Raw genomic sequence first — 24,109 nt, forward strand, 5'->3', positions numbered from 1 at the left:
GGATAAATATAAACAGGATGCATTCCTGTAATATCACAAGACAAAGAATGTTCTTGCTGGATGTAATGAACTCATAAAAGATACCTCCAAGGCTTTCAGACGTTTACTCATTCAGCTCTTAAAATGGTAAGGCTGCAATTCTATGTGCAATTATCTGGGAGTAGGCCCCATTGAACATAATGGGGTTTAGCTTCCATGTAAATATGCACAGGATTGCACTCCAAACCTACAAAATTAAGCAACTGCTGCGCATGCATAATTAACCGTACCCATAACTAAGTAGAGGATGGCTATGGATGGATCAGATGATAGTCCGACTCAGATTACTGCCCTCTTTCTAGTGGGGAGTGAGAACACTCCTTCCCACCTCACCCATCTAGCATCCTGTCCTGCGTCTGATGTGACTGGATGTGCATGTGCGTGTGTAAAATCCAACTCATGTAAGCCCAGATCATGTGATTGATATCCCAGATAAAATCTGTGAATTGACTGCAATCTGAGCCTTACACACAGTGGATTTTGCACACTGCCTTTTCAAATGCCATGCCTGCATGTAGACCTCTCATAGCCTTGGATGCAGCAAAGGTGCACTGGATGAGCAGGTGCATCAGGTGGCCAGGGAAGTGAGATGAACTTCCATTCCCCACCAGAGATATGAGCATCTTTACACCAGTCTAAAATCCCACATTTAAAATGGGGCTTTCTGCTTCCGTTTTAAATGCAGGATCACAGAGGACTTCCTTTACATGCACTTCCCCCCTCCCCTTTTTTCCGCTTTCTCCCCCTTATCTGAGTCTTCCATATGTTTCATTGGTCTAGTACCTCTTCTTGTGGCTTTTCCTTTTTCACGGAGGGAACTCAAGTGGAACACAAGCAGGATAATTTGATACCTTGTTATCTCTTATCTTTTAAAAAATGGAATAAAGGTAATTTAGTGCAGGGGACCCTGGAGGTTAACGGCATCATCTAAAGGGCCCACAAACTTCCATTAGTGAGCAATCTCAATAGCAGGATAAAAGTTCTGTGCGAAGAAGCCCATAGAGGAGCAATCCAGATAAGATCATCCAATTTGGTCCACTGAAGACTGCAAGCTCTGGCAACATTTAGTAATTCCACCCGCCCCCGTCCCATTCTACACAAACATTAGAGACTGTAGTATTTACAATGAAATTCCACATCTGTTCATTCATTTATGGATAATATTATGTGTGACAATCTTAATTTTAAGAAGAAAAGGTTTCAAAAACATTCCAATTCACCTGCTTATCACATCCTTATAACATTTATTTCATAGATACAATTTCATTACCTTAATCCCAGGTAGTCCAGGAAGTCCAGGGAGTCCAGGTTCACCCTACAAAGTGAAATTATATAGCATTGCAGGGGAATATTAAGCTGTGTTTAGTAGCTAGAAAATTGCTGCACAAGTAGTTAAATCAAAATTATGTATATGGTGAACACTGTTCAGTTAAAAAGCTGACTCTGCTAATCAATTTTACAGAGCTGTTCAGATTATCCAATCCCTTGAATTCTTCTATGGACCAGGCGTTGGGCTTTTAAATAAAGGAGCATAGGAAGCTGCCTTATACCGAGTCAGGCCATTGGTCCAGCTAGCCCAGTACTGTCGACACTGACTAGAGCAGTTCTGAAGGGTTTCAGGCAGGATTCTTTCCTCACCCTACCTGGAGAAGCTGGGGATCAAACCTGGGACCTTCTGCATGCAAAGTATGTGCTCTATCACACTGAGCTATGGCCCCTCCCATAGCTCAGTAAGGATTTTCCTTACCCTGTGAGACAGATCCCACTAATAGTTCAAATAAATCTGAGAACTCCTGGCTCACTCATTACCTTCCACATGCTTTACAGAATGTCTGTAGAACCTCTGAATTCCATTTCAGAGAAGCTCTAGGGGGCCGCATTCCAGTGGGAGTGGCCAACGGCAAAAGGGGAGGGGCAAAAATACCAGCACAGTTTAGCTCAAAGCTCTTACTGCCTGCAACTCAGTCTTAGGAGAGGCATTTCAACTTTTTAGAATGGGAAAATACCTCACAAAAGCTGGTAAACCGCCAAACAATTGGTGGTTGGGGCAGGTAGGGGTTAAGGCTAAGATAAGAGGGCATGGGCATCTAGGAATCCCTGTAGGACCAGACTGGGACACCAGGTAAACTGGATCTGATCCCCTAGGCTTGAGGTTCTGCACCCTGCTTTAAGGGGAGCCAGGAAGGCAGCATACAGACCTTAGGCCCATTCATCCCAGATAGAATCCTATGGGCAAAGCATAATTTGAACAGATCCTCCATGACAGAATGGCTTTACTGGCACTTTAATAACTCATTAAACATTATTAATCCACCTAGATAATGGGGGTGTTTAGGGAAATAAAATGAAATAGTTGCCTATACTGTAGATAATTATTCTAACTATCTTGCATAAAAGTGCTTTATTAAAGTGATATGCTACAGTTTCAAGGAACAAAAATTTTTAAAAACTGCTGAAATCTGAACAAAGTTGGAGCGCTGACTCAATGGGCCTTTGCCCGGGCAGGAGTTGCATGTATGCAAGGAAGCTCCTATACACACAAAGAATATCTGGAATCACTCTGCAGGCCTATATGAACTTTTTCCCCAGTGCGTATTATAATTCAATTTTAAAGCATCCTTATAAAAATTGGGATGGGGGAGGGGAAAATGATATACATTGCCTTGAGTTCCTTGAAATAAAGGTGGTATATAAATTTAATAATAATAATAATAATAATAATTCAATTGTATACAAATATACTGATACAGATTAATATTACCCATTAATTTAATATTGCTAGCCTAACCTATACCATGCTGTGATATATATCCTTGAAAATAACCTTCAAGGCTCTAAATATTAAGGTTTTATTTGTAGGAATGATGCACACCGAAAATGAAGAAGCAAGTCGAACAGTACCTACATTCACTTCTACTTTGAGTTCAAAAATTATTTACAGTCGGTCATAAATGAAAAAGATTTGGTGGTATCCGAATGCTTCTCAGGATATGTTAGACACTGTCACAAACCTATCACTTTATGCTGATTGATAGTCTCTGCTATACAGAAGTCTGAAGTGGAAACTGCAAGTACTCCAAGCAGGAGATATATCTGGAGTTCAGCATATGAGAGCTTGCATTATTTCTGAGTTATCCTGTAGAATAAAGTTAGCAGTAGGTTGGATCCAGACTGGATTATGCATGGGGTAGACTTTCTGAAATCAATGGGGCAAGTTAGTCATGACTAACTTAAGTCACATTGATTTTAATGGCTCTACTCTGAGCAGGACTAAATCTGAATCCAACACATAGTGCTGAGCACTACTGAATCTAGTGACGAAAAAGTACATCCTAAATGTTTTGCACAATACAGCTCTAAGAATCCAGCCAAAGCGACATAGAAAAGCAATATTATTTCTCAGGATTAGGATTCCACCCCTTAAAATCGGTTTAGTCATTTTTAAACAAAACAAATTAAGGCAAAACTCAGATTTTACCTCCCTGAGTTAAAGGAGATTAAGGGGCAGCCCTATGCATGTTTAGACAGAAAAAGGTCCTACAGCTCCCAACATTCCCCATTTGGCTGGCTGGAGTGTAGTGAGAGTTGTAGGACTTTTTTCTGTCTAAACATGCATAGGATTGCACTCTAAGGGAGCAATCCTATGGCTGCTAGACAGCAGCTAGACGGCCATAGGATATCTGGTTTTCTGGGAACCGACCTCGGAGCTCACACTCCTTGGTCTGTTCCCAGAGAACCGACCTCCTGGACTTCCACGTTGCCTTGGAGGCAGTGCGGAACAGCCCTGTGCTCTGCACTTGCAAGAGGAGCGAGGAGCGGCCGAAAAGGGGCGTTTCCGGAGGGCGTTCCCGGGCGGCGGGGGGGGGGCAGAAATGCCTGTACGATCCAGTGTGTCATACGGCAGCCTCCTCTCCCACTCAGCCCTCCTGCAGCTAAACAGCCGCAGTTGGCTGTCTAGACGAAAATGCGGGGCAGGAGGAGAAGCCCATGCCCTTGAGCAGAATCTTAAGGTAGTTCTTTGAATACTGGCCTATGGAGTCCTACAATAACTGCCCTGGGGTGCAATCCATCAAGTGCTGCAGCAAATCCTCCATAAATTTTGAGGCAGCTTGTGCTGTTCCTCCCACATAATCCCTACTAAAATGAATAAAGATTGGGTAGTGCTAATGTTTGTTGGATACCATCACTGGTATTATCCTCTAAGGCAGGGGTGGACAGGAGATAGATCCCTTGATGCTTTGGACTTCAATTCCCAGAAGCATCTACCAGTATGGCCAATGGTCAGGAATGGTGGGAGTTAAAGTTCGAAACATCTGGAGATCTACTTCCTGCACACCCTTGCTCTAAGGAACCAAACACCCAGTCAATGAAGCACAAAATGTGCCATAAAAGGTGTTTAAATGTTTTATACCCTGGCGTGCAATTTTTATATGATCCAGTTAACTTTTTCTACAAGCAGTTATTCATAGTAGGAAATATATTTCCAACATGATTAACAAAGATGTATAACATTTTTAAACTAACAACAGAGAATAATGATGAAGAATTAGGTTGTCGATTCACTTGTTTCATACCGTGATTTTAGAAACATAAGAAGCTGCTTGTTGGGACTGGATCATCCTTCCCCTTCACAATCAGCACCACAAAGGGACAAAGCTTCAGGCTAATATGATTTTATTTGCTAGAGACTAGCATTTCTACAAATGCAGATTCAAGGAAGCTCTCAGAGTGCCTCAGGCCCTAAACAACTAAACTGTAGGGATGAACGAAAGTGACTTACCTTTTCGCGGATTCTGTTCATGGGGGGGGGGAGGCATTCTGTCCCTCCCCCCGGAATCCTCGATGGGGGGGGAGGCAATCTGGTCCTCCCCCCTGGAATCCTCGACGGCCGGCTGTGCTCCGCGGCAGCTCCGCAGAGCAGCTGGCCAGGCCCAGGCCAGGGCCGTCCGCAGCCAGATTTCCAGCCGCGGAGGGCTCTGGGTAATAACAACAACAAAAACGTGTACGCAAATGGCGGTGGCTACAGCCGCCGCCATTTGCGTTCCTTATTGTTCGCTGTCTTAGTCTACGTCAATATTTACGTAGACTAAGGCGAAGAAAAGAAAGGGGAACACAAATAGCGTAGTGGGCGTAGCCGCCACCATTTGTATATGCATTTTTTAAAAAAAACCCAGATGTGATAGGCTACGTAAGTCTTTACATAGACTATCACATCTATGGGGGGGGGGAAGGACACAGACTGCAAATGGCGGCGGCGGCGGCCGTTCGGAAGACCAGCCGCTCCCGCCGAAGCTGCCGCTGGAGCCGCCGCCGTCCGGAATATCCACCCCAGGTAAGTCTCATCCCGGGGGGGATCCGCGGGGGGCGGGGGGGCAGGCCGTTCCGTGATGGATTTCGGGGGGCCGAATGCACTGGCATTTGGCCTGACCAAGATCCGTCGCGGAATTCTCTGACATCCCTACTAATCTGCGATCTCTAATCAGGGGAGACGAACTGGAGGGTAGTGAAGTTTGCCCATGAACCCCATGGCATAGCTTGCTTTGCACTGATGCCTCTCCCTTAGGGTGGCTCCCTCCTATGTTGGCTTCTAAGAGTGGCTATCCTGGCGGAGTGTCTAAGCCCTGTCCCTAAATTTTCCCGCTTTACTTTGTGACGTGCCCTAGCATCTCTCAAGTCACGCCCCTCCTCCTCCTCCTCCTCCTCCGAAACTTGAGTTCTCACAGTGGAGGGAGGGAGCAGCCATCTGTTTTTCAAGGCCTTCGGAGGAATCTCTCCTGCGTCTTGGGGATCCAGGGAAGGTCCCTCCCCTGGGCTCTGATCTAGCTGTTCCAATTCTGATTCAGAATCAGAGCTGTCAGACATCTCAGGGGGCTTGGACTCATCCCTGACACTGCCTTATACTGAGTCATACCACCGGCCCATCCAGTTCACTATTGTCGACACTGACTGGCAGTGGCTCTCCAGGGTTTTGGGCCCCTACCTAGAGATACCGAGGATTGAACCTGGAAACTTCTGCATGCAAATCATATGTTCTCCTATTACCACTGAGCTTTGGACTCTGGATTGCTTCAGGATAGTCTGTATGCTTCAGTGGGAACAGGACTGCCAGATATTTCATATTATTTTAATAAATATCTTTATTTTTAGGAAATATTCTAGTGCATTTACTCATTCATTTGCAGGATTCTTAGATGGTTCTGCAGCTGCATGTTTAATACATCCCTGTTTCTTCGAAGCCTAATGAAGAAGAATGTGCAAGGTTTTCAAGGTGACATTTGTCAATTTTCTTACACCCAACTCTTAATGTGAAAGTCAACGATGTAAAACTGATGGGGAAACTGTTAATTTAATTTCTACACTGCAGTAATAAAAGGCTCAGAATGAATTTTTCAAAGCCCCAAATAATAATAAAAAAAGAATTTATAAACTCAGTGAGGGATCTGATAGGTTATGCTATGTTAAAATCTGTGTTATGTTTCATTCATTAGAAAAGTCTCAATTTTGTAGTTGCAGATGAACTGTAGCTCAATGGCAGAGCACACTTTTGCATAAAGAAAGTTCAGGTTCAGTCCCAGACATCCCCAGTTCATAAAGTAACATGTAGCAGGTGAGGAGAAGCACCCTTGTCTGAGATTTTGGAGAGCCACTGCCAGTCAGAGTATATAATATTGGGCAAGATCGGCCAATGGTCGGATTTAGTATGAAGTAATTTCCTATGAATAATGGGTTGGATCCAGTCTTAGTTATACTCAGAGTAGACCCATAAGAATCAGTGGGACTGAGTTCCATTGACTTCATTGGGTCTACTCGAAGTATAACTAAATCTGGATCCAACCCTATGGCATAGTAGGTCATGTAATGCATTTTGTAATAATGAACATTGTTTGCTTCTCATCATTTTTGTAATAAGAAAAAACACCATTTAGGTTAATTACTTTGAGAAAGTTAATTACCTTTTGTCCTGGTCGACCTGATTCTCCAGGTTCTCCCTAAAACAAAGAAAAAAGTGATAAAACACAAGATAAATTATAAAACAAATAGGATGGGTGTCAAGGTTAAGAGAAAGAAATACAATGCAGTAAAATCAGTTTTGCATTGATCTACTGCAAAGGAGCTGACATCTCTACATTACCTTAATTCCTGCAGCAGAAGATCCAGGGTCACCCTAGATAATAAAATAATACAGTCCAGAAACAATAATTATATGTGAAAATTAATTGGAGAGTTTACATTTCTAGCAAACAAACATAATAATCAAATATTTTATGGGTGACACTCAAGCACTATAGCCTTGAACCAGAGAAATACAGTTGACAGAATTGCAACTGGTCCAGGCACAAAATCCCCACTCAGTCATGATACTCACTGTGTGACCCTTTGGCCAGTCACTATCTCTCAGCCTAAACTACTTCACAGGGTTGCTGTGAGGATAAAGGGTGAGTATCCCACCTTGAGCTCTTGGAGGAAAGGTGGAGTATAAAAGTAATAAATAATACAGAGAGCAGTCCTAAGTAGGGATGGCGGAGAATTTCTCCACGAATCTCGGGGAGGCCGAATGCCAAAGCATTCAGCTCCCCGAAATTGTTGGTGAAATTTTCCGCCCCCCCCCCCCGGGATGGGACTTACCTCCCTCGAATGTCCCTCTCGGCAGCGGGTCCCGGCGGGAGTTCGGCGGCGTTTCGTCAGGGGCGGGGGCGGCAGCCGGTCTTCCGACCGGCTGCCACCGCCGCCATTACAAAATAAAGTAAAAAAAACAACAGACACCCGTGATAGGCTACGTAATGATTTACCTAGCCTATCACGGCTAGATTCCCAAAGTCAGCCATGATAGGCTACGTAAATCGTTACATAGCCTATCACGGTTGTTTTTTTTGTTTTCTTTCCCACTTTTTTATTTCGCGGACAGGGAGATGGGGCGCTTCTCCCCGGCCTGAATTTTGGCCGGGCGAGGCGGGGCGCCTCCCCCCCGGCCTGAATTTCGGGCAGGCGAGGCACAGCGCCTCCCCCCCGGCCTGAACTTCGGGGGGAGAACCGAAGCGCCTCCCCCCCACCGCAAAGCAAGCTGCGGGACCAGGTAAGTGCCTTTCATACATCCCTAGTCCTACGTGGTGAGAGGAGAGGAGTGAAGTGGCGGATCATCTTCTAGCATCACAGAATCATAGGGCTGGAAGGGGCCTACAAGACCACTGAATCCAACCCCCTGCTCCATGCAGGAAGCCTGATTCCCAGGCAGTCTCCCATCCAAGTACTAACGAGGGGTGACCCTGCTTAGCTTCTGAGATCAGATGAGATCGGGCACATCCAGCCCTTTGCTCGAAAGCCTTACCAGCTCACGCAGCGAGGATAGACTTGTCATCTTTATTCTCCCAAGCATTTTCCCCAATTTCCTTCTCATTGCTTCCAACAGGAGGGGAAACGCCTACCCCAGCACAATGCATGAAGCCCAGTCCTGGGGCTTCATAGAGGAATGGAGGGTCTTCCAACCTACCTCCGCAATTGCCTGCTTTGGGACCTACTGCGAGTGGCAACACAATGCTGGTGATAAATTTATGTCCACAGACCTTTGCATGGGTATAACTGGGGCCTCAGGTGGATGCACCTCCCCTGCTGGCAGAATTCCTCTCTGCCAGCGGAGAAGTAAATCCACCCCATCCTAGCCCTGCTCTGCAGCAGATCGGAGAGGGACAATGTTTCTCTGATACTGTAGCAGAATCAAATATGCTCTGCAACGTTCCATGGTTGTGGGAGAAAAGATGAGTAAGCAAAATAGATGAACATGATTTGGGGACCAAAGATAAAGAAGGGAAATGGGTCGAGGAAAAGTAAAAAAATGTGTCTCTGTTGCTTTATATTGCATTGTAACATATTCACTGTAATATTTCACAACCAACACAGAAAGCTCTGAAAAAAAGGAACAGTAGAAGGTAGATGTCTTCATGTCTTTTTATCTGTCTCAGGGTAATGGCTGCCATTTAGTAAAAGAAATAATCCCTTAAAAAAACACTTTTCATGGCAAGAATCACGCTTTGTGTGTCCAAACCTCTAAATTAATAAAGCTCAGCCTGAAAAACCCATGTAAACATCTATTTATCCTAAGTCAAGTTCAGCCAATCACCCCTTTTCTTCAGCTCATTGTGAAGTTTATCTAGACAACTTAAATTGAACTAGTTATCACAAATGACAGGATGATACTATGTTCTATTACATTTTCTAAAAAGAAAAGAAAAGAAAAGAAAAAGCTCAGCACCGATGAAGCAAAGCCGTTTCAAACAGGATGGCCCTTTATATTGTTTTGAAAGTACTACAGATATAAAAATTCTAGAATTAATGAAATAATAATTAATTCTAGAATTAATATATAATGAAAGTGTGTGTGTGTGTGTATATATATTCTAGAATACATGTATAGAATATATATGTATAGACAGAGAGAGAGAGAGAGAGAGAGAGAGAGAGAGAGAGAAAGTTGGGAAGATTACCTGTAGAATTCTCTTGATGCAAATATCAAAACTAGTCATACGTAAAAAACAGATTTGCCCTGGCATTATAATCATATGCAGAAACAAAGAAATGTACTGCATGCAGAAAAACAGCTGTGAAATTCAGTTGTATTTATTTGTCATTTATTAGCAATTTGGAGTTATCAGTCTGGCTTGGATGTCACAGCAGCCCAGTTTTGTTTTTGTTTTTTTAAATCCTGGGATGTGGTGAGTATACGGGCAAGGCAGTAAACTGCCTGACTGCTCCTGCTCCAGGCAGGAGTGGCTAAACACCTCCCTGGGCTGTTTAGCATTCTGTGCAAACCTGGAACTCTGGGTTGTTGTGGGAGAGAAAACCCAGAGTTGGATCCCACAGTTTCTTTTTCTACTACTGTAGAAAAATATTTTTTTCATTATTAAATATAAATTGTACCTTTTCTCCTGAGTCACCTTTGGGTCCACTTTCTCCATCATTGCCCTAAAAATTAAACACATAATAAAATATTTGTAGTGTGATGTCATTCACTAGCTGTCTCCCACTAAAATCCACATAAGGATTGATTACTTGATTTTTAATCTGCCTAATAACTACTGTTCTCTAGGTAGATTACAAAGAGTTCAAAAAGTTCAAAGAGATATCACACAGTCAGTTAAAACGATAAAATAAAATACCAATATTTAAAAGAATAAAATACAATACATTTTTTCCAATTATGTTTTAATTGACTGTTTTAAAGAAAGTTATAACACCAGGCTAGAGAAAATTGTAGATGATGAAAATCAAAGAATTTGTGAATAAGAGCTTAGAGTTGTACTGGTTAGACAAAAATCGTATTATTATTTTACGTAATAATCAAATCCACCCCCCAAATATTTATAATGGAAAAGAGATTTGCATAACAGAAATGTCATCATTTACTGAAGTAATAATAACTGAGTATCATTTAATTTGAAAAATACTGTGGGTAGTTAAGCCTCTTGACCTAGAATCCTCAAGGTGGTCCCTGTGTGCACCTCCTTTGGTGCCCACCAGGCTCTCCGCTCCTCCTGAGTTTTTAATAACAAAACAACTGGTGGATCAGCGTGCTGCAGAACTAAGTGCCCCTGCCAGCCTCTAGCACCACTCCATCTGTATTTCCAAGAATAAAGGGCCCTGAAGGCATTCTTAGAAAATTAAAACAGCTGGTGGCTGCAGCCCCATGCCCAGAGAAAAGAAAAATGCGGGCTGCAGGTAGTAGGGTGTGTCAGGGATTGCTAAGCCCTTTATGTCCACAGGACATAAAGTAATGTCCCCAGGAGTAATGGCCCCAGGAGTGTAGCCAAGTCGCCTGTAGTTTTAGAGGGGCCTAGAGATCCATAATGATTTGCTTAGGTTCATTATTGGTGCAATTTCCTTGCTAGTGGGCCTCTGAGCATATGAGATGACTCAAAGGTCGATAGTGCGGCCTTAGCACATTCCATGCTAATGAAGGCTGGTATCTTATCAGGGCCTAGGATGTGCCTGAGAAGTGAGGCTATGTTTATGTCGCGTTACAGGTGGCTGTGCTGGGAAAGTTCTGATTGTTTTCCTTCTGAACAAGCACTGTTAGTCTATACTGAGAATGAACGCTAATTAACGCTTGCTTCTGTCATGCTGCCTCACTGCTGACATGTATGGTATAAATCCCATTTTACCCCATGGCTCTGGATTCAGAGAAGCTGTCTGATCCAACTATTGGGTACACCTGTGTACTGTATGTACTCAATAAAGTCTCCTTGTAAGCAAACCTGAGTCTGGCTTATCATTATCTCGGCACTGCCAAACCTTAGCAGCCCACGGCCGGTGCATACAGCCCTCCCACTGAGTACTGAGGTAACAGAGAATCGCTGTGCAATCCACAAAACCTTTATTCAGTTCTTCGCACCTGTGGCATTATGCCAAATTAGCTAAACAACACAAGGCAGTTGCCTGTCAAGTCAAATGGATGGTTTCCCACCATGCCCAGGCTTTTACTGGGCTTGGGAGGGTCCTCCTGACCCAACTTCTGATGGGCAGCCAATCTGGCAGACCACCTCCCACCCCCTCTCAACTCTGCCAGCTTAACTCTGTGCCAGACTCTGACATCTGTCAGTTCTGGTGCTCCCTCCCCTCTGACAAAGAGTGAGTTCCCATGGGGAGGGGGGACGGCAGTCTCTGAACCTGGGCCTCTTGTTCAATACGCCTCTGGGAAGTTTCATCCCTGACTCCTGGATAGTCTTGGGGAATTACCTCCCCCAGTCCCTGTCTTTTAGCTCTGCCTCTGAATCTGAATCAGAGTCCGAAACCAAACCTGGGAGCTTGAACCCAGTTTTAACAAGGTGCATCACAAGGGACTAGACAGAGTGGTGGAGAGCATCCTGGGGTTCTGGGGTTTGAGGAGGGGGTTTTGTTTTTGAAAGCAAGTGTAGAGCTTACCTTTTCTCCCCGCTGCCCAGGATCACCCTAATTTAAACAAAAGACAGAAACAAAAATTCAGTTCATTAATGCTTCCAAAGGACAGGCACAACAGAGGTATCAGAACATTAAAATAAATCAAAAGGACAGCAGTGCAACTATTAAAGGGTCACAGTAGGAAAACACCAGGTTGGAGAACCTCTCTTTAATGAGGTCTACAAATGTGCCAAATTTAAAATTGATCCGATAAGAACTGCCATAGCTACAGCATGTTAAAAAGTGATGAAAATTGACACATTTACCCTTTTAACTCCAATTTGTGGACAGGCATATATATTTCAAATTTTGGCAAAAACTAGTGATGTAGTTTATGCAGGCCTGAGTTTTCACGTTTTCCTTTCCGCTTTTCCCATCTCTTTTTAGATTACCAGCCTGAGGGCAGGGGCTGTCTTGTTTTTATTAGTCTGTAAATGGCTCTGGGAACTTCTCTAGCTGAAGAGCTGGGTATAAATGCTTTAGGGTGCAATGCTATGCATGTTTAGATCGAAAACAGACTTTCTTTCCTGTCTAAACATGCATAGGGTTGTGCTCTTAAACATATAATAATAATAACAACAAATAAAACCTTTGACCAATTGTGTTTGCAATATTGTGATGGCTTCGGCCATACGATCAAGTTTGACCAGAGAGCATGACGAACAGGGATAGGTGTGGGTGGATATTTTGTACTGTGGTGGATCACTGGTATAGTGAAGGGGGAATGCCAGGAGCACAGTTCCTGGATTATTTTTCAGAGCAGGAGAGGTGGCATCATCTGCTGGAACACCAGGGTACCTAATAGACTCTCCTTACTCTAGCAAGTGAATGAGGTGATAACAAGGCTTTCATGTTTTACTATTGTTTGTGACAGATTTTGCATATAGGAAGTCAAAGAATAACGAAAATAAGTAAGCAGACGCTGGGTACGACTTTCCTTCTCTTTGATGGGTTTCCTACTTCACTCCAGCATGGAGTGGTAGCCCTTCTTTGCAAGGTTGGTTGCTTTCTTAATTAAAAGTTTTCGTTAAAGCTCAGTTTGTTTTTCAGGTCACACCTATGCAGTCAGAAGTAAGCACCACTGAATTTAATGAAGGTTACTCCCAGGTAACTAGGCATAGGATTGCAGTCATGCTGAGCCTAATAAATTGGGTATTATGCTATGATGAGGTCCTGCACTTAAAAATTTGCCACTACACTGAAGGGGAGGGGGATGAATATATGGATGAGAATCTCTAAGCTTCAGTGAGTGGTGGCTTACAGATTAAGCCTGGTTTTTATATGTTCAGAATCCAGCAGACGGCTACATATTCTCAGAATCCAATATGAGAGAGCTTAAACTTGTTGCTCTTTAAATTATTGGCCGCTTGACAAATTAGCACATTGGCAAGCCTCCTTTCAATTCTCTTAACCTGACCCTGAAAGCTCATCCTGTGGAAGCTTAACTACTATAGCTCATTCAAATTCTATTTGATGGCTATTGATTCATCTGCAATTCTAAAATATATCACTGTGGAAACTAATTAAACATTAACTGTCATCAGTGGGACTCTAAAGTGAGAAATTACTCTTCCCTAAAGGCCTATGTTCTTTCCTGATGGACAAAGGACAAGGCTGTATTTTTTACATTTTACCGGATTAGCTGTCAATCGCAATATGACATGCAAATTCTGTTGGAGGGCAGAAGTGCATCCTGAGAGATGCCTCAGCTGATACAGCAAAGCCATTAAACCTAAGAAAAATTATGCATTGGAAGTAAAATAATATATTACATTTCTGCAGGTACCACAGTTTGGAGTGTGAAAACTGGATAAATGGGATATTCCTACCCCTGAAGTACAACCTCAGAAAAACATGTGGATTGTGAATAGGCATTTATTCTAAAACATATGATGGTGCTAAAAGGCCCTTCCTTTTAATCATTAACTATGAATACAAGGTAAAATCCAGTAACAAAACCTGAAAACAAAACACTGATTCCCACTACATGCACACAATTTCCTTTACAGAGTGGTACAGTGTTAGGTATGGATGTTAAAGATTACAGTTTAAGTTCCTACTCCATCATGAAGCTCAGTGAGTGAACTTTTAAAGTTACTGGGCAGTATCCAATCCTGGGGTGGTGCAACGGGAAAGTAGCGATTCCTAAAGCAACGGGAAACAAGCTGAAACACTTCCTTCTGGAGCAGGGCAGGTCAGCAGAGGTCATAGAAGCGAGCTCTGCTGACCTGTCCAGTTCCAGAAATTAGCGTTTTGGCTCATTTCTAGGGTTGCTTTAGGAAGCACTAGCTTCCTACTGTGCCAGCAGAAGTGAACAGGTAGCATTGGATACTACCCAACTTATCGTGCCTCGTGACGATAAATGAGATAAGAACTTTAAAATACTTTATATACAGAAAAAGAAATGAGGAAGAATAATAAAAGTTTACTAACCTTAAGCCCAGGGGCTCCTCTTTCTCCCATTACACCAGGTTCACCCTAAAATGACATTAGGGAAAAATTATATTAAACTGTATCAGCAGAATCCATGGATCTATGACAGATAAAACTCAAAAAGTTTCTATGTTCAATAAACCACAAGATGAACTTATAATATAAAGCTCATGAATTTTCTTTGTAACTCTCCCTCAATGTTTTGTGGAAACATTTGGTCATATAATTAATAGCATGTGTGGCTTGATTAACTTTCTTAAGATGGAACATAAGAAGCTGCCTTATACCGAATTAGACCATTGGTCTGTCTAACTCAGTACTGCCTACACTAGGGGTAGGCAACGTTTTAGGCTGTAAGCACAATTGGCAATTTCAGAAACTGTCCTGGACACCACCACAAAATGGCTGCCATAGGAGGTGTGGCAAAAGATAAGTAAACTGCCCCAAAGACTGAGTACAAGGCAGAGGTGGAGTCTGGGTCACAACACACTAAACAACTCCTTTGAACCCACAGATTTCAGCAACAACAGAAACCTGTTTCACAGCAATCCCAGCCGCAAAAATGTGTTAATTACCTCCCCCCCAAAGAGGGAAGAGTAGGGCATCTTGGTGGGTGGCATGAAAGGTGTCCAGGAGCATATTGGTGCCTACAGGCAACATGTTGCCTACCTCTGGCCTATGCTGACTGACAGAGTAGGGTTTGAGACAGGGGTCTTCAGCAGATCTATCTGGAAATGATTGGGAATGAACCTGAGACATGTTATATGCAGTGCATTTGCTCTGTTATCATTGAGCAGGAAATGCATAGTAGCCTCTGAAGAGAGACCCACATTAGACCATTATGCCCTGAGTCTAAAATTACCTAACTACACCACTGCTGTGCTGGGTTTGTGAAAGAAAAAGAAATGGGGACAGGGATGAACTGCATATCTGGGGCTTCTATCAATGGACAGGCCACTATTCAGCATTGCAGAATTAACTGTGGAACAGCAAATCTATGTTGAAAACGTTGAATCAGCCATTCTGCTAAAGTGAAATAAGCACAGAAATAGCACAATTTTTTTTAAAGCAAAAACAAAAACTGTAGTTAGGCTTCTTTTCCAACACGTTTTCCGGTTCCTGAGCCTTAAAGCACAATCATTTTTCCAGGATAGCTTCTGTAACCCTAAGTTTGAGAACCTCGTTTTAAAAATGAGAGTGGAGAGTCTCAGATTTTAGTGAAATTGTAGGCTATGCACAAAAGTGCCTGCAGGTTGCCTTTCTGTGTTAAGCACACTCAAACTATTTCCCCTCCATGTGCAGTTGACTTCACTTTCTAGGTGGGGGATGGAAAATACTGAGATAAAACCACCAGTGAGAGCATGTTTCACCCAGTTCCAATGAAATGCGTTACCTTTTGTGTAGCAGCAGCTGATTCTATCCCCCCCCTTTTTTTCAGTTGCTAGAATATGAATCATTTTATGATTGAGGAAATAGAAAAGATGCCCCATGCTATCCCACCTCCAACCTAAACACCCTTGTTTGACCGTAACTTGTATAAGCTAGGCAGGAACAACAGAAAGTTGTTGTTTAGGTATGTTCTCTGCCCATCCCACCCCACAATGTCATTTCAAGCCAGTGTTGAATTACCTCTTTTCAATTTGCTTTTTATCTATCCTCCCCACCTGCTCAAATCATTAAATTATTTGTTTTAAGGTTGGAAACCTCTCTCAGCCCACTCACCAAGTGAAAGTAAGTGAAACATTTTTTCAACAATACTTAGATGGCCCGCAAATTTGTGGACTATATGCGCTGATGTTTCTTTCCTTTTGATTTCTACTTTTAATAAACTGCAGTATAAGCAGCTTGATTTATGCACAAGTAAAGCCAGCCCCTTTTTAAAAAGAGAATAAAATCCTTCTGGGAAAGGAAAGGAGAAAGGAAAGACCTTCTCCAGTTAATAAATAATACTAAAGAAGAACTATTCTTTGCTGAACTAACACTAAGAAATAAACAGTGAAAAGAGCAATGGTAAATCTGAGCTACCACATAACGTAAATCTACCGGCACAATTTAAAAAATGGAAATAGTTTGGTGGCTTGTGAGTTGGTTGCAAGGGAAACCCAACAATTCTGCATTCAGTGGGTTGGATCAGACCACGTTACCAAGTCCTGCACTTTAGCATCCTCTTGAAATCAGTCCATCTTTTAGTCATGCCTAACTTTTCACATTGATTTCAGTGAGACCTAAGAGCATTTGTCTGGATCCAGCCCAATGACTGCATGCAAAGGGGAAGCAAGACTGCACCTGCTGGCTCTGCTCGCACTTTCTGTATATTCATCCAAGCCTGTGAATAGTGCCTATATACGATCTGGAACCCTGCAAGAAGCAACAGTTCTGATCACTGGGAGAAGGCCTAAACATGTACAAGCTGTATGTGTGGAGGTTCTGTCCAGAGGTTGGTTGAACATGTCAAAGTTGGGGTGGTCCACTAGGCAAAAGCACACTCCCCCATTCCATATGTTCACTGAACATGGAATTGTGTGAGTAGGACTTCAGTCATACTATTATCAGAATCGTGTTCATGGCCAATCTATTCTCAGTCCATAAAAAACACAAAGATTGAGTAATGTATTTAGGGATATCACCTATGTCAGCTAGTGAGCAAAGGAGGATTTATGTTCTGTGGAAAATTTCAACCTCGTTAATGAGAACTGCGTAGCTCAAGGAAACCTCCAGTCCACAGCCAGACCTTTTCAGGAAGTAAGGATGTCAGTCAGGTGCAAGCACCAGAATGACATGGTTGGAACTGATACTGATATGATGGTTGAAACCAAAATGTTGCATAAAGCAACCTACCTAAGAATAAGGAAACCACAGTAGCAGCACTGTTTTAATATACATGAGCTTATTTGTTTTTATTTATGACAGGCTGGTGTAGATAGTCCTCCTTGTCTCTTATCCTCACAACAATCCTGTGAGATATTCTAGGCTGAGTGAACATGACAGGCCTAAGGTCACCCAGTAAATTGTGTGGCTGAGTAAGGATTTGAATCCAGGTTTCCCCAGTCTAAGTCCAGCATGCTAGCCTGCTACATAGTAGTTAACTGTAGTTGATTGGTAAAGCAGTTAATTGTAAAGTGCATTATTTTGTGTTTTGCATCTCCAGTGTGCACCATTTTAACAGTATACACTAGCATATGTTACACATAAAACCAGTCACAATCAGAAGAATTTGGATCATAATGGAATCCCTCTTCACACATTACTGGAGAAGCAGGGAATCGAATGCAAATCCTGCTTCTAGGGAATGTATGTACTGCTCTCATTTTTTCCCCCACCTTTTGTTATATAACAAGTACATTTTTTAATCTACATACATTGACATGTTTAATAAACCCCCTAACTCATTGCTAGTCATTCCAACCTCCTCAAAAATTCTTGTCAGTTCTTTAAATTGGACACCTTTCCCATTCTCATACAGTACGAGTGCAACAGCAGCTTTTCATTTGAGACAGTTCAGGTATTAAGGCTATATCCTCAAATTACTGACAGAACTCATCTTGCTGAACTCCATGGGACTATTCTCAAATACAGCTTTAGGGTTTTTTTAAAAGCTATTTAGGTTTTTTTAAAAGCTATTCAAGTGCTTTCTATTTGCATACTAGGCCTATAGTAAATATCAGCAAATCTGTAAGGATAAGGCCAGACACTCTAGCAAGCATCCCACAGCAACCTTCAGCTTCAGTTCATAGCGTTTGTTTTTGAAAGCAGAAACACTGATTCCTCAAAAGGCCTTAACTCTAGTCTGAGATCGCAGTGCAACAGGCATCTGTAATGGACAATGGAAGAATTAAGCCAGGCACTAAAGTTATTCCAGATTCATTTGACATCACATCTTGCATAACAATACTCTGCATTTCACTAAAGTGGCAGAACCTTGGCTTCCTATCCTATTTGAAGGATTAACCTTCTGGCAGGAAAACTTTGCCTAGAAATGCTGGGCTGCTGCCAGATACAGAAGGCTAATGTTTAAAAAGAACACCTGTGTGAAAATATTATTAACTCTTCTATATCAGTATAAGTTATGGTTGTAATCTATGTAGCATATGAATAGGGCACTGGTGGTTGCTTATTGTGCAAGAGAACAGAAGCTTTCTAATACAGACAGATCTAGGTCTGGTTTTGAGAACGTAGTAATTAAAACTAGAACACATCTTCCAGGGAAAGTAACTGGAAACAAAGTATTTTTTATAACTTTGTCTCATTGGTTTTTCAAAATTGCAGCACTGAATTAAAGCCATCATTCAGCTACTTCTCTGTCTTGCAACCAAATGTGGCCAGCTCCAGGCGCTGCTGAAGGCGTAAAGAAGTTTGTAGTTGATACACTGAATTATACAGTTGATGTGACCAAAAGGCCACTCAACAACCTCCCCCTTCCTTAGATCAGCCTGTGCAATTCAGTTACATGCTACAGAGAGTAAATACAGTACAGAGAAATGCCTGCAGAGCAAATAGCTCCATGTGACAAGCAGAAGAGCCAAACCAAATGATATAGGCAAATGCAAAAGATAAACAGTCAGGTGTGGAATAATCTGGCCAGGGTGTGAAGGCCAATTCAGTGAGTGAGGTGATATATGTATGGTGGGAGTTACTTGTGAATATTGCGAATATTGCTCCTAGGTGAATATTGCGAATATTGCTCCTAGGTGAATATTGCGAATATTGCTCCTAGGTGCATATTGCAAATATTGCTCCTATGTGAATATTACCCTTCACATCACAATATTCTCAGGGGCAAGGGTGAAAGGGATAATTCAGTCCACACCTACAGCCTGTGTAAGAGCCTCTATGTGCCACTGCATGGTGATTGCAGTGAATGACAGTGGACAGACTGTAGACAGCAGGGAAACTTTCAGACCTTTCCCCCCACCTTCTATTAGTGGATTCCAGTCGGTCCCATTAAAATTGTGCCCAATTTGGAACTGTGAAGTCTGATTTGTCTGGATAGAACTCTAGATCTGTGACAGCTCAGATGTTCTCCTGAGGTCAAGGAGTTGCTCCAGCATGGTGTAGTGGCTAGAGTGCTGGACTGGGAGTCGGGAGATCCGGGTTCTAGTCCCCACTCGGCCATGGAAGCTCACTGGGTGACTTTGGGCCAGTCACAGACTCTCAGCCCAACCCACCTCACAGGGTTGTTGTTGTGAGGATAAAATGGAGGAGGAGGAGGAGGAGGATTATGTACGCCACCTTGAGTTCCTTGGAGGAAAAAAGGCGGGATATAAATGTAATAAATAAATAAATAAATAAATAAATAAATAAAAATACTGAGAGACATTTTTAAGAACACTTAGGATGAAAATGAAATATAAGCAGTGATGACATTTTAGGTTCCACCTAAATCCAAGGGTTGGCAGTAGAATTTAGGTCTGTAGTTTGGTAATGTGTATGCCTCTTCTAGGTCAAACTCTCTTCTATGATACAAGAAATAAAATTAAAATCCTTCATAAAGTTATACAGCATCAATAACAGAAGATGCCAAAACAAAATATCTATGTAGATTTAAAATTGCTTATGGCTTAGCTGTTCTTTATTCTGAGCTACACAAAGTACAAGCAGGTTTTTGGAAAAGCAAACCTAACAGTTGTGAAATCATATCTATTTCTCCAGATAATGCATATGCATGTCTCTCAAATAAGATTATATTTAAAGATGACAGTGAAGTAGATTCGGATTCATGTAAAGAGTATGAAGGGGTTATATGAGATTGAAAATTAATTTATGAAATCAGGCTGTTAGACATCCTTGTTCCCTTAATTACCATCATTACAAAAATTAACTTTTGAAATTCATTACCACAAGATGCAGTCATAGCTAGTGGCTTAGACAGTTTTAATCTGACAAAGTCAAAGAGAATAGTGCAAACAATGGGTATTAGCTCTGATAACTGAAAATGGAAAGTCTGAAAATGGAAAGGACTGGAATCCAGAGAGACCCATGCCTGTCTTTAAAGCTCTTTTGCATGTACATGGACTCGCCAATTCCTGTGGCAGCCTCTCTCACCTTATAGAATCCTACTCTAGAGGGCTCCTTACCCTCAGACGGCTTTTAGGAGTAGGCAGCCACTGGAAGATGAAAAGCACAAGGAACAGTGAAGGCTGGTGGCTCCGATTTCGGTGGGGCTGTGCATTCTGAGTTTCAGTCGGAACCAGCCAGACCTTGAAAGGAGCTATCCAAGGTGCTAAACCTAAGGCTCAGAACCTTGGATAGCTCTATTAGGGTTCTGGCTGGTTCTGACTGAAACACAGAATGGATTCACACCCCACCGAAGTCGAAGCCACCAGCCTCCACTGATGAGGAACACTGCCGCCTGTCTCTCCCACCAAGAAGTAAGTCAGTTAGACCTGAGAGGCTTGTCTGGCAAATGCCTCTGTCCTCCTCCTGCCTGCCTGGCTCCTGCAAGCAGAGCATAGAATAAGGCTCTGGTCTCAGAGCCCTCTGTCTACTGAGAGGCAATCCCTTAGGACTGCATTCTAAATCTTGTTCTTCATAGTAACTTGATTAAGCGTAGTGCTTTACATATTTACTCAGTATTAGCCAAGGATCACACACCAGGTGCTGTAAATTGCGATATCAGAAACCACACTTTTAAACAATTTGGATACTGTTAATATTTTTGGCATGAAATTGTATATATTTAGGTAATAATACTTTTGTGTGCAATAGGTTGTGCTTGCATAAGCACAATGACTGAATTATATTACAGTATTTTTTAAAAGTTTGATAAGTTTTTAGTTCACGGGAACTACAGATGCACAGTTTCTTTTCAGTTCTCAGACCAGGTTTTCCAAAAGCCTGCAGTGAAGGATGTGGAATACCCCTGCTGTTTTGGTAAGAGGTTGAATGCAGGCTGCCAGTCATGGTAAAATGGGACACAATCTTGTGACAGAACTGAAAGATCTGAACTCCTGGACACATTTTACTGGTGATCTAAGCCAAGACTTCTTCTTTTCCCGTTTAGTTTTATTTGAGAATCATACCCAGCTTGCCTACTGCCAAATGCATTCATTTGCTTTTTCCCCTCCCAGGATGGATTTTATTTTCTTCATATGTTTCTTATCTCACTAGATTCCTCTGTAATCTCTCAGTCATCCATAAAAGCTAAAATCCCAGAGTATCACTGCATTTCTTAATCCCCATTCATTTCAATTGGATTTATACACACTGAACAGTGTGCTGGATTGCAGCCATTTTGTTACTCATTGTTTATTGTTTTTAGTACTACAATGTTTATCATTTGTATTTTCATATCCAATAAACTCACTACCAAGCCAAATTTTGTAATTTACTTTATTGTTCACTTACTTTTTTATGAAGAAAAAAAAATGTCCTGATTAACTGGATGTGAAAAAATGTTTTAAGGTTGCAATCCTATACACACTAAACTTGGAGTAAGTCTCACTGAATTCAGTGGGACTTGTGTCTGGGTAGGACTGCACTGTAATTACAAAAAAAACACAACCCAGTAGAAAAATGTGTGCAACTCACCTGCTGTCCATCCATTCCTGGAACACCAGGTGCACCGAGAGAGCCCTGTAGAGAACCACATATTTGGCTTTTATCAAAATATATTAAGCATATCATGCAATATCTCAAGGTAAATGCAGAGTTTAAGGCTGCAGTCCTATACACACTTGTCCGGAAGTAAGTTCTATTGAACCTCTGAGTAGATGTGCATAGGATAGTTCTGTTAAATTCATACATTCCTCTAACTGTGAAGCTTGATTCATTAAAGCTCTTGCAGTATTGTTCCATTATTGTTATATTATTTTACTTCAGAATTATATCTCACACATTTCTTTTCGTCAGTTGAAAGGCAGATCAGGGAATAGGAATTCAACCTGTGCTGGATAGGGTTACAATCCTCTTGGAGATTCATGTTAATAGTTTGAGTGTACTCCTGGATTCATCCCTGAATCTGGATGCCCAGGTTTCAGCAATGGCCAGGAGTACATCTGCAGTCGGGTTAGTAAGCCAGTTGCACCCATTCCTGGAGATCTGGCCATGGTGAGAAATGCCTTAGTTACAGCCCATTTGTTACTTAGTTACTGTAACACATTCTACATGAGGCTGCCTTTGAAAAGTGTTCAGAAAAGTCAGCTGGTCCAGGATGCTCCATCCAGTCTGTTGAATGGGATGGTTACAGGGAGCATGTGACCCCCCTGTTGCAGCAGCTTCACTGGGTATTGATCTGTTTCCAGGCCCAATTAAATGTGCTGGTTATGATCTATAAAGCCCTGTATGACTTAGGACCGGGCTATTTGAAAGACTGCATTCCCCAATCAATAGTACCTATTTTGAAGAATAACTCCTAATAGTTAGCACTTGCAATAGTTTGAACAATGATACTATTATCCACCCCTATGACTTGGGACATGCGCAATGTTTTGGGGGTGCAATCTGAAATAATTCCACATATAATTGTCAAAATGTAGCAATCCCTTATAACTTCATCAGTTTCATTTCCCTCCATCAGTGGAAAAAATCAGATCAGGAAAGAGATCTGAAATTGAAAAGGATTTTAATTAAAAAAAAAAACACCTCCCTTGTAACACAATTTGAACTACAGAGCTGTCCTGCCTTTCTGGAGTAACTTGTGTGTTGGCCTTTGTGTGTACGGACTTTCAATGACAGCTAGAAATGTGAAGAAAACAGTTGTGCAGTATGCAGCAGCACGTTGGTAAGCTTTAGAGGAAAAGTAAATCAAGACCACCAATTTATCTTTCATTTCTAAACAATTCCTCAGATTGTGCCACATGTGACTAAACAGTTGTTCAATAGGAAAGAGGAACAGATGGAAAAGTTGCCAGTGATAACACATAGCATGAGCCTAGACTCTTTGCAAACATTCTAGAAACCCATAGCAGCTAGATTTCCCTTCTGGAAGACTAATCCTAAGAAATCACATCTTATAGTTCCAGTTCTATTCCAGGTTAGCAGGCTTAACTCTAGTGGAAGGTCTCTGAGAAGTACAAAAGATATTAGGAAATTTGACTGTAGGATAAAAGTGTGGCTGCTAGGATTATCCAGTGGGAATTATAGAAACTGAAAGAACAGTTACTAGTAACTAATTTCTTAAACTTCCTTCGTTACTTTGCTTCCTTCAGGATCCGCTCCAGCCTGCTACCTATTCAAGTTTATTTTTGAAATAACTATTACAACTGATCCAGCAAAAGATGAAATATTTCTATATTCTTTGAGTCTGTTGTATTTGTGAAGAAAGTTACATAAACAAATGACCTTTCCAATATTGTTGAATATAATAAAAAGGAGATGCAGCCAGAACTGCTGGTAGATCAAGGTTTTCCAACTAGGGTGGCCATTCACAAAAATGAGTATAAAAGAGGACAAAGATTTCAGTAACATTTGCACATGCCAATTTATACATGTACATTTGGAAATAATTACTATGATTTAAGTAGAAATACACTATATCTCACCATAGTGGGGAAGACTGACCAGGTGACCTGTGTGTCTGCTCAGTCAGCTGTCCAAGTGCTAACCACTGAAGGGTAACTTCAGGGCCCCTCCTCTTCTTATACTCTTAAAAAATCTTTAAAGCTATGCTGGCTGGGGAATGCTGGGAGCTGTACGACTTTTTTCTGTCTAAACATGCACAGGATTGCTCCTTAAACCAAACTTGGACTGTATAGCCCTTCAAATACAGGAC

General features: G+C 41.9%; 1 protein-coding gene across 1 annotated transcript in view; it reads right to left on the reverse strand.

Annotated features, from left to right (window-relative positions):
• Window positions 1–24,109, reverse strand: part of LOC146343794 (uncharacterized) — a 116,146-nt gene that overhangs the window by 71,848 nt on the left and 20,189 nt on the right. The window contains exons 5-11 of the mRNA XM_084859753.1: window positions 21,928–21,972; window positions 14,401–14,445; window positions 11,953–11,979; window positions 9,952–9,996; window positions 7,172–7,204; window positions 6,993–7,028; window positions 1,310–1,354 (exon numbers count right to left, since the gene is read on the reverse strand). Coding sequence (XP_084715879.1) covers window positions 1,310–1,354; window positions 6,993–7,028; window positions 7,172–7,204; window positions 9,952–9,996; window positions 11,953–11,979; window positions 14,401–14,445; window positions 21,928–21,972 — 276 coding nt within the window. The remainder of the gene's footprint in view (window positions 1–1,309; window positions 1,355–6,992; window positions 7,029–7,171; window positions 7,205–9,951; window positions 9,997–11,952; window positions 11,980–14,400; window positions 14,446–21,927; window positions 21,973–24,109) is intronic.

Source organism: Heloderma suspectum, chromosome 5 (assembly GCF_057233095.1).
Source record: "Heloderma suspectum isolate Gila_16-S chromosome 5, 16-S_ref, whole genome shotgun sequence".
NCBI lineage: Eukaryota > Metazoa > Chordata > Lepidosauria > Squamata > Helodermatidae > Heloderma > Heloderma suspectum.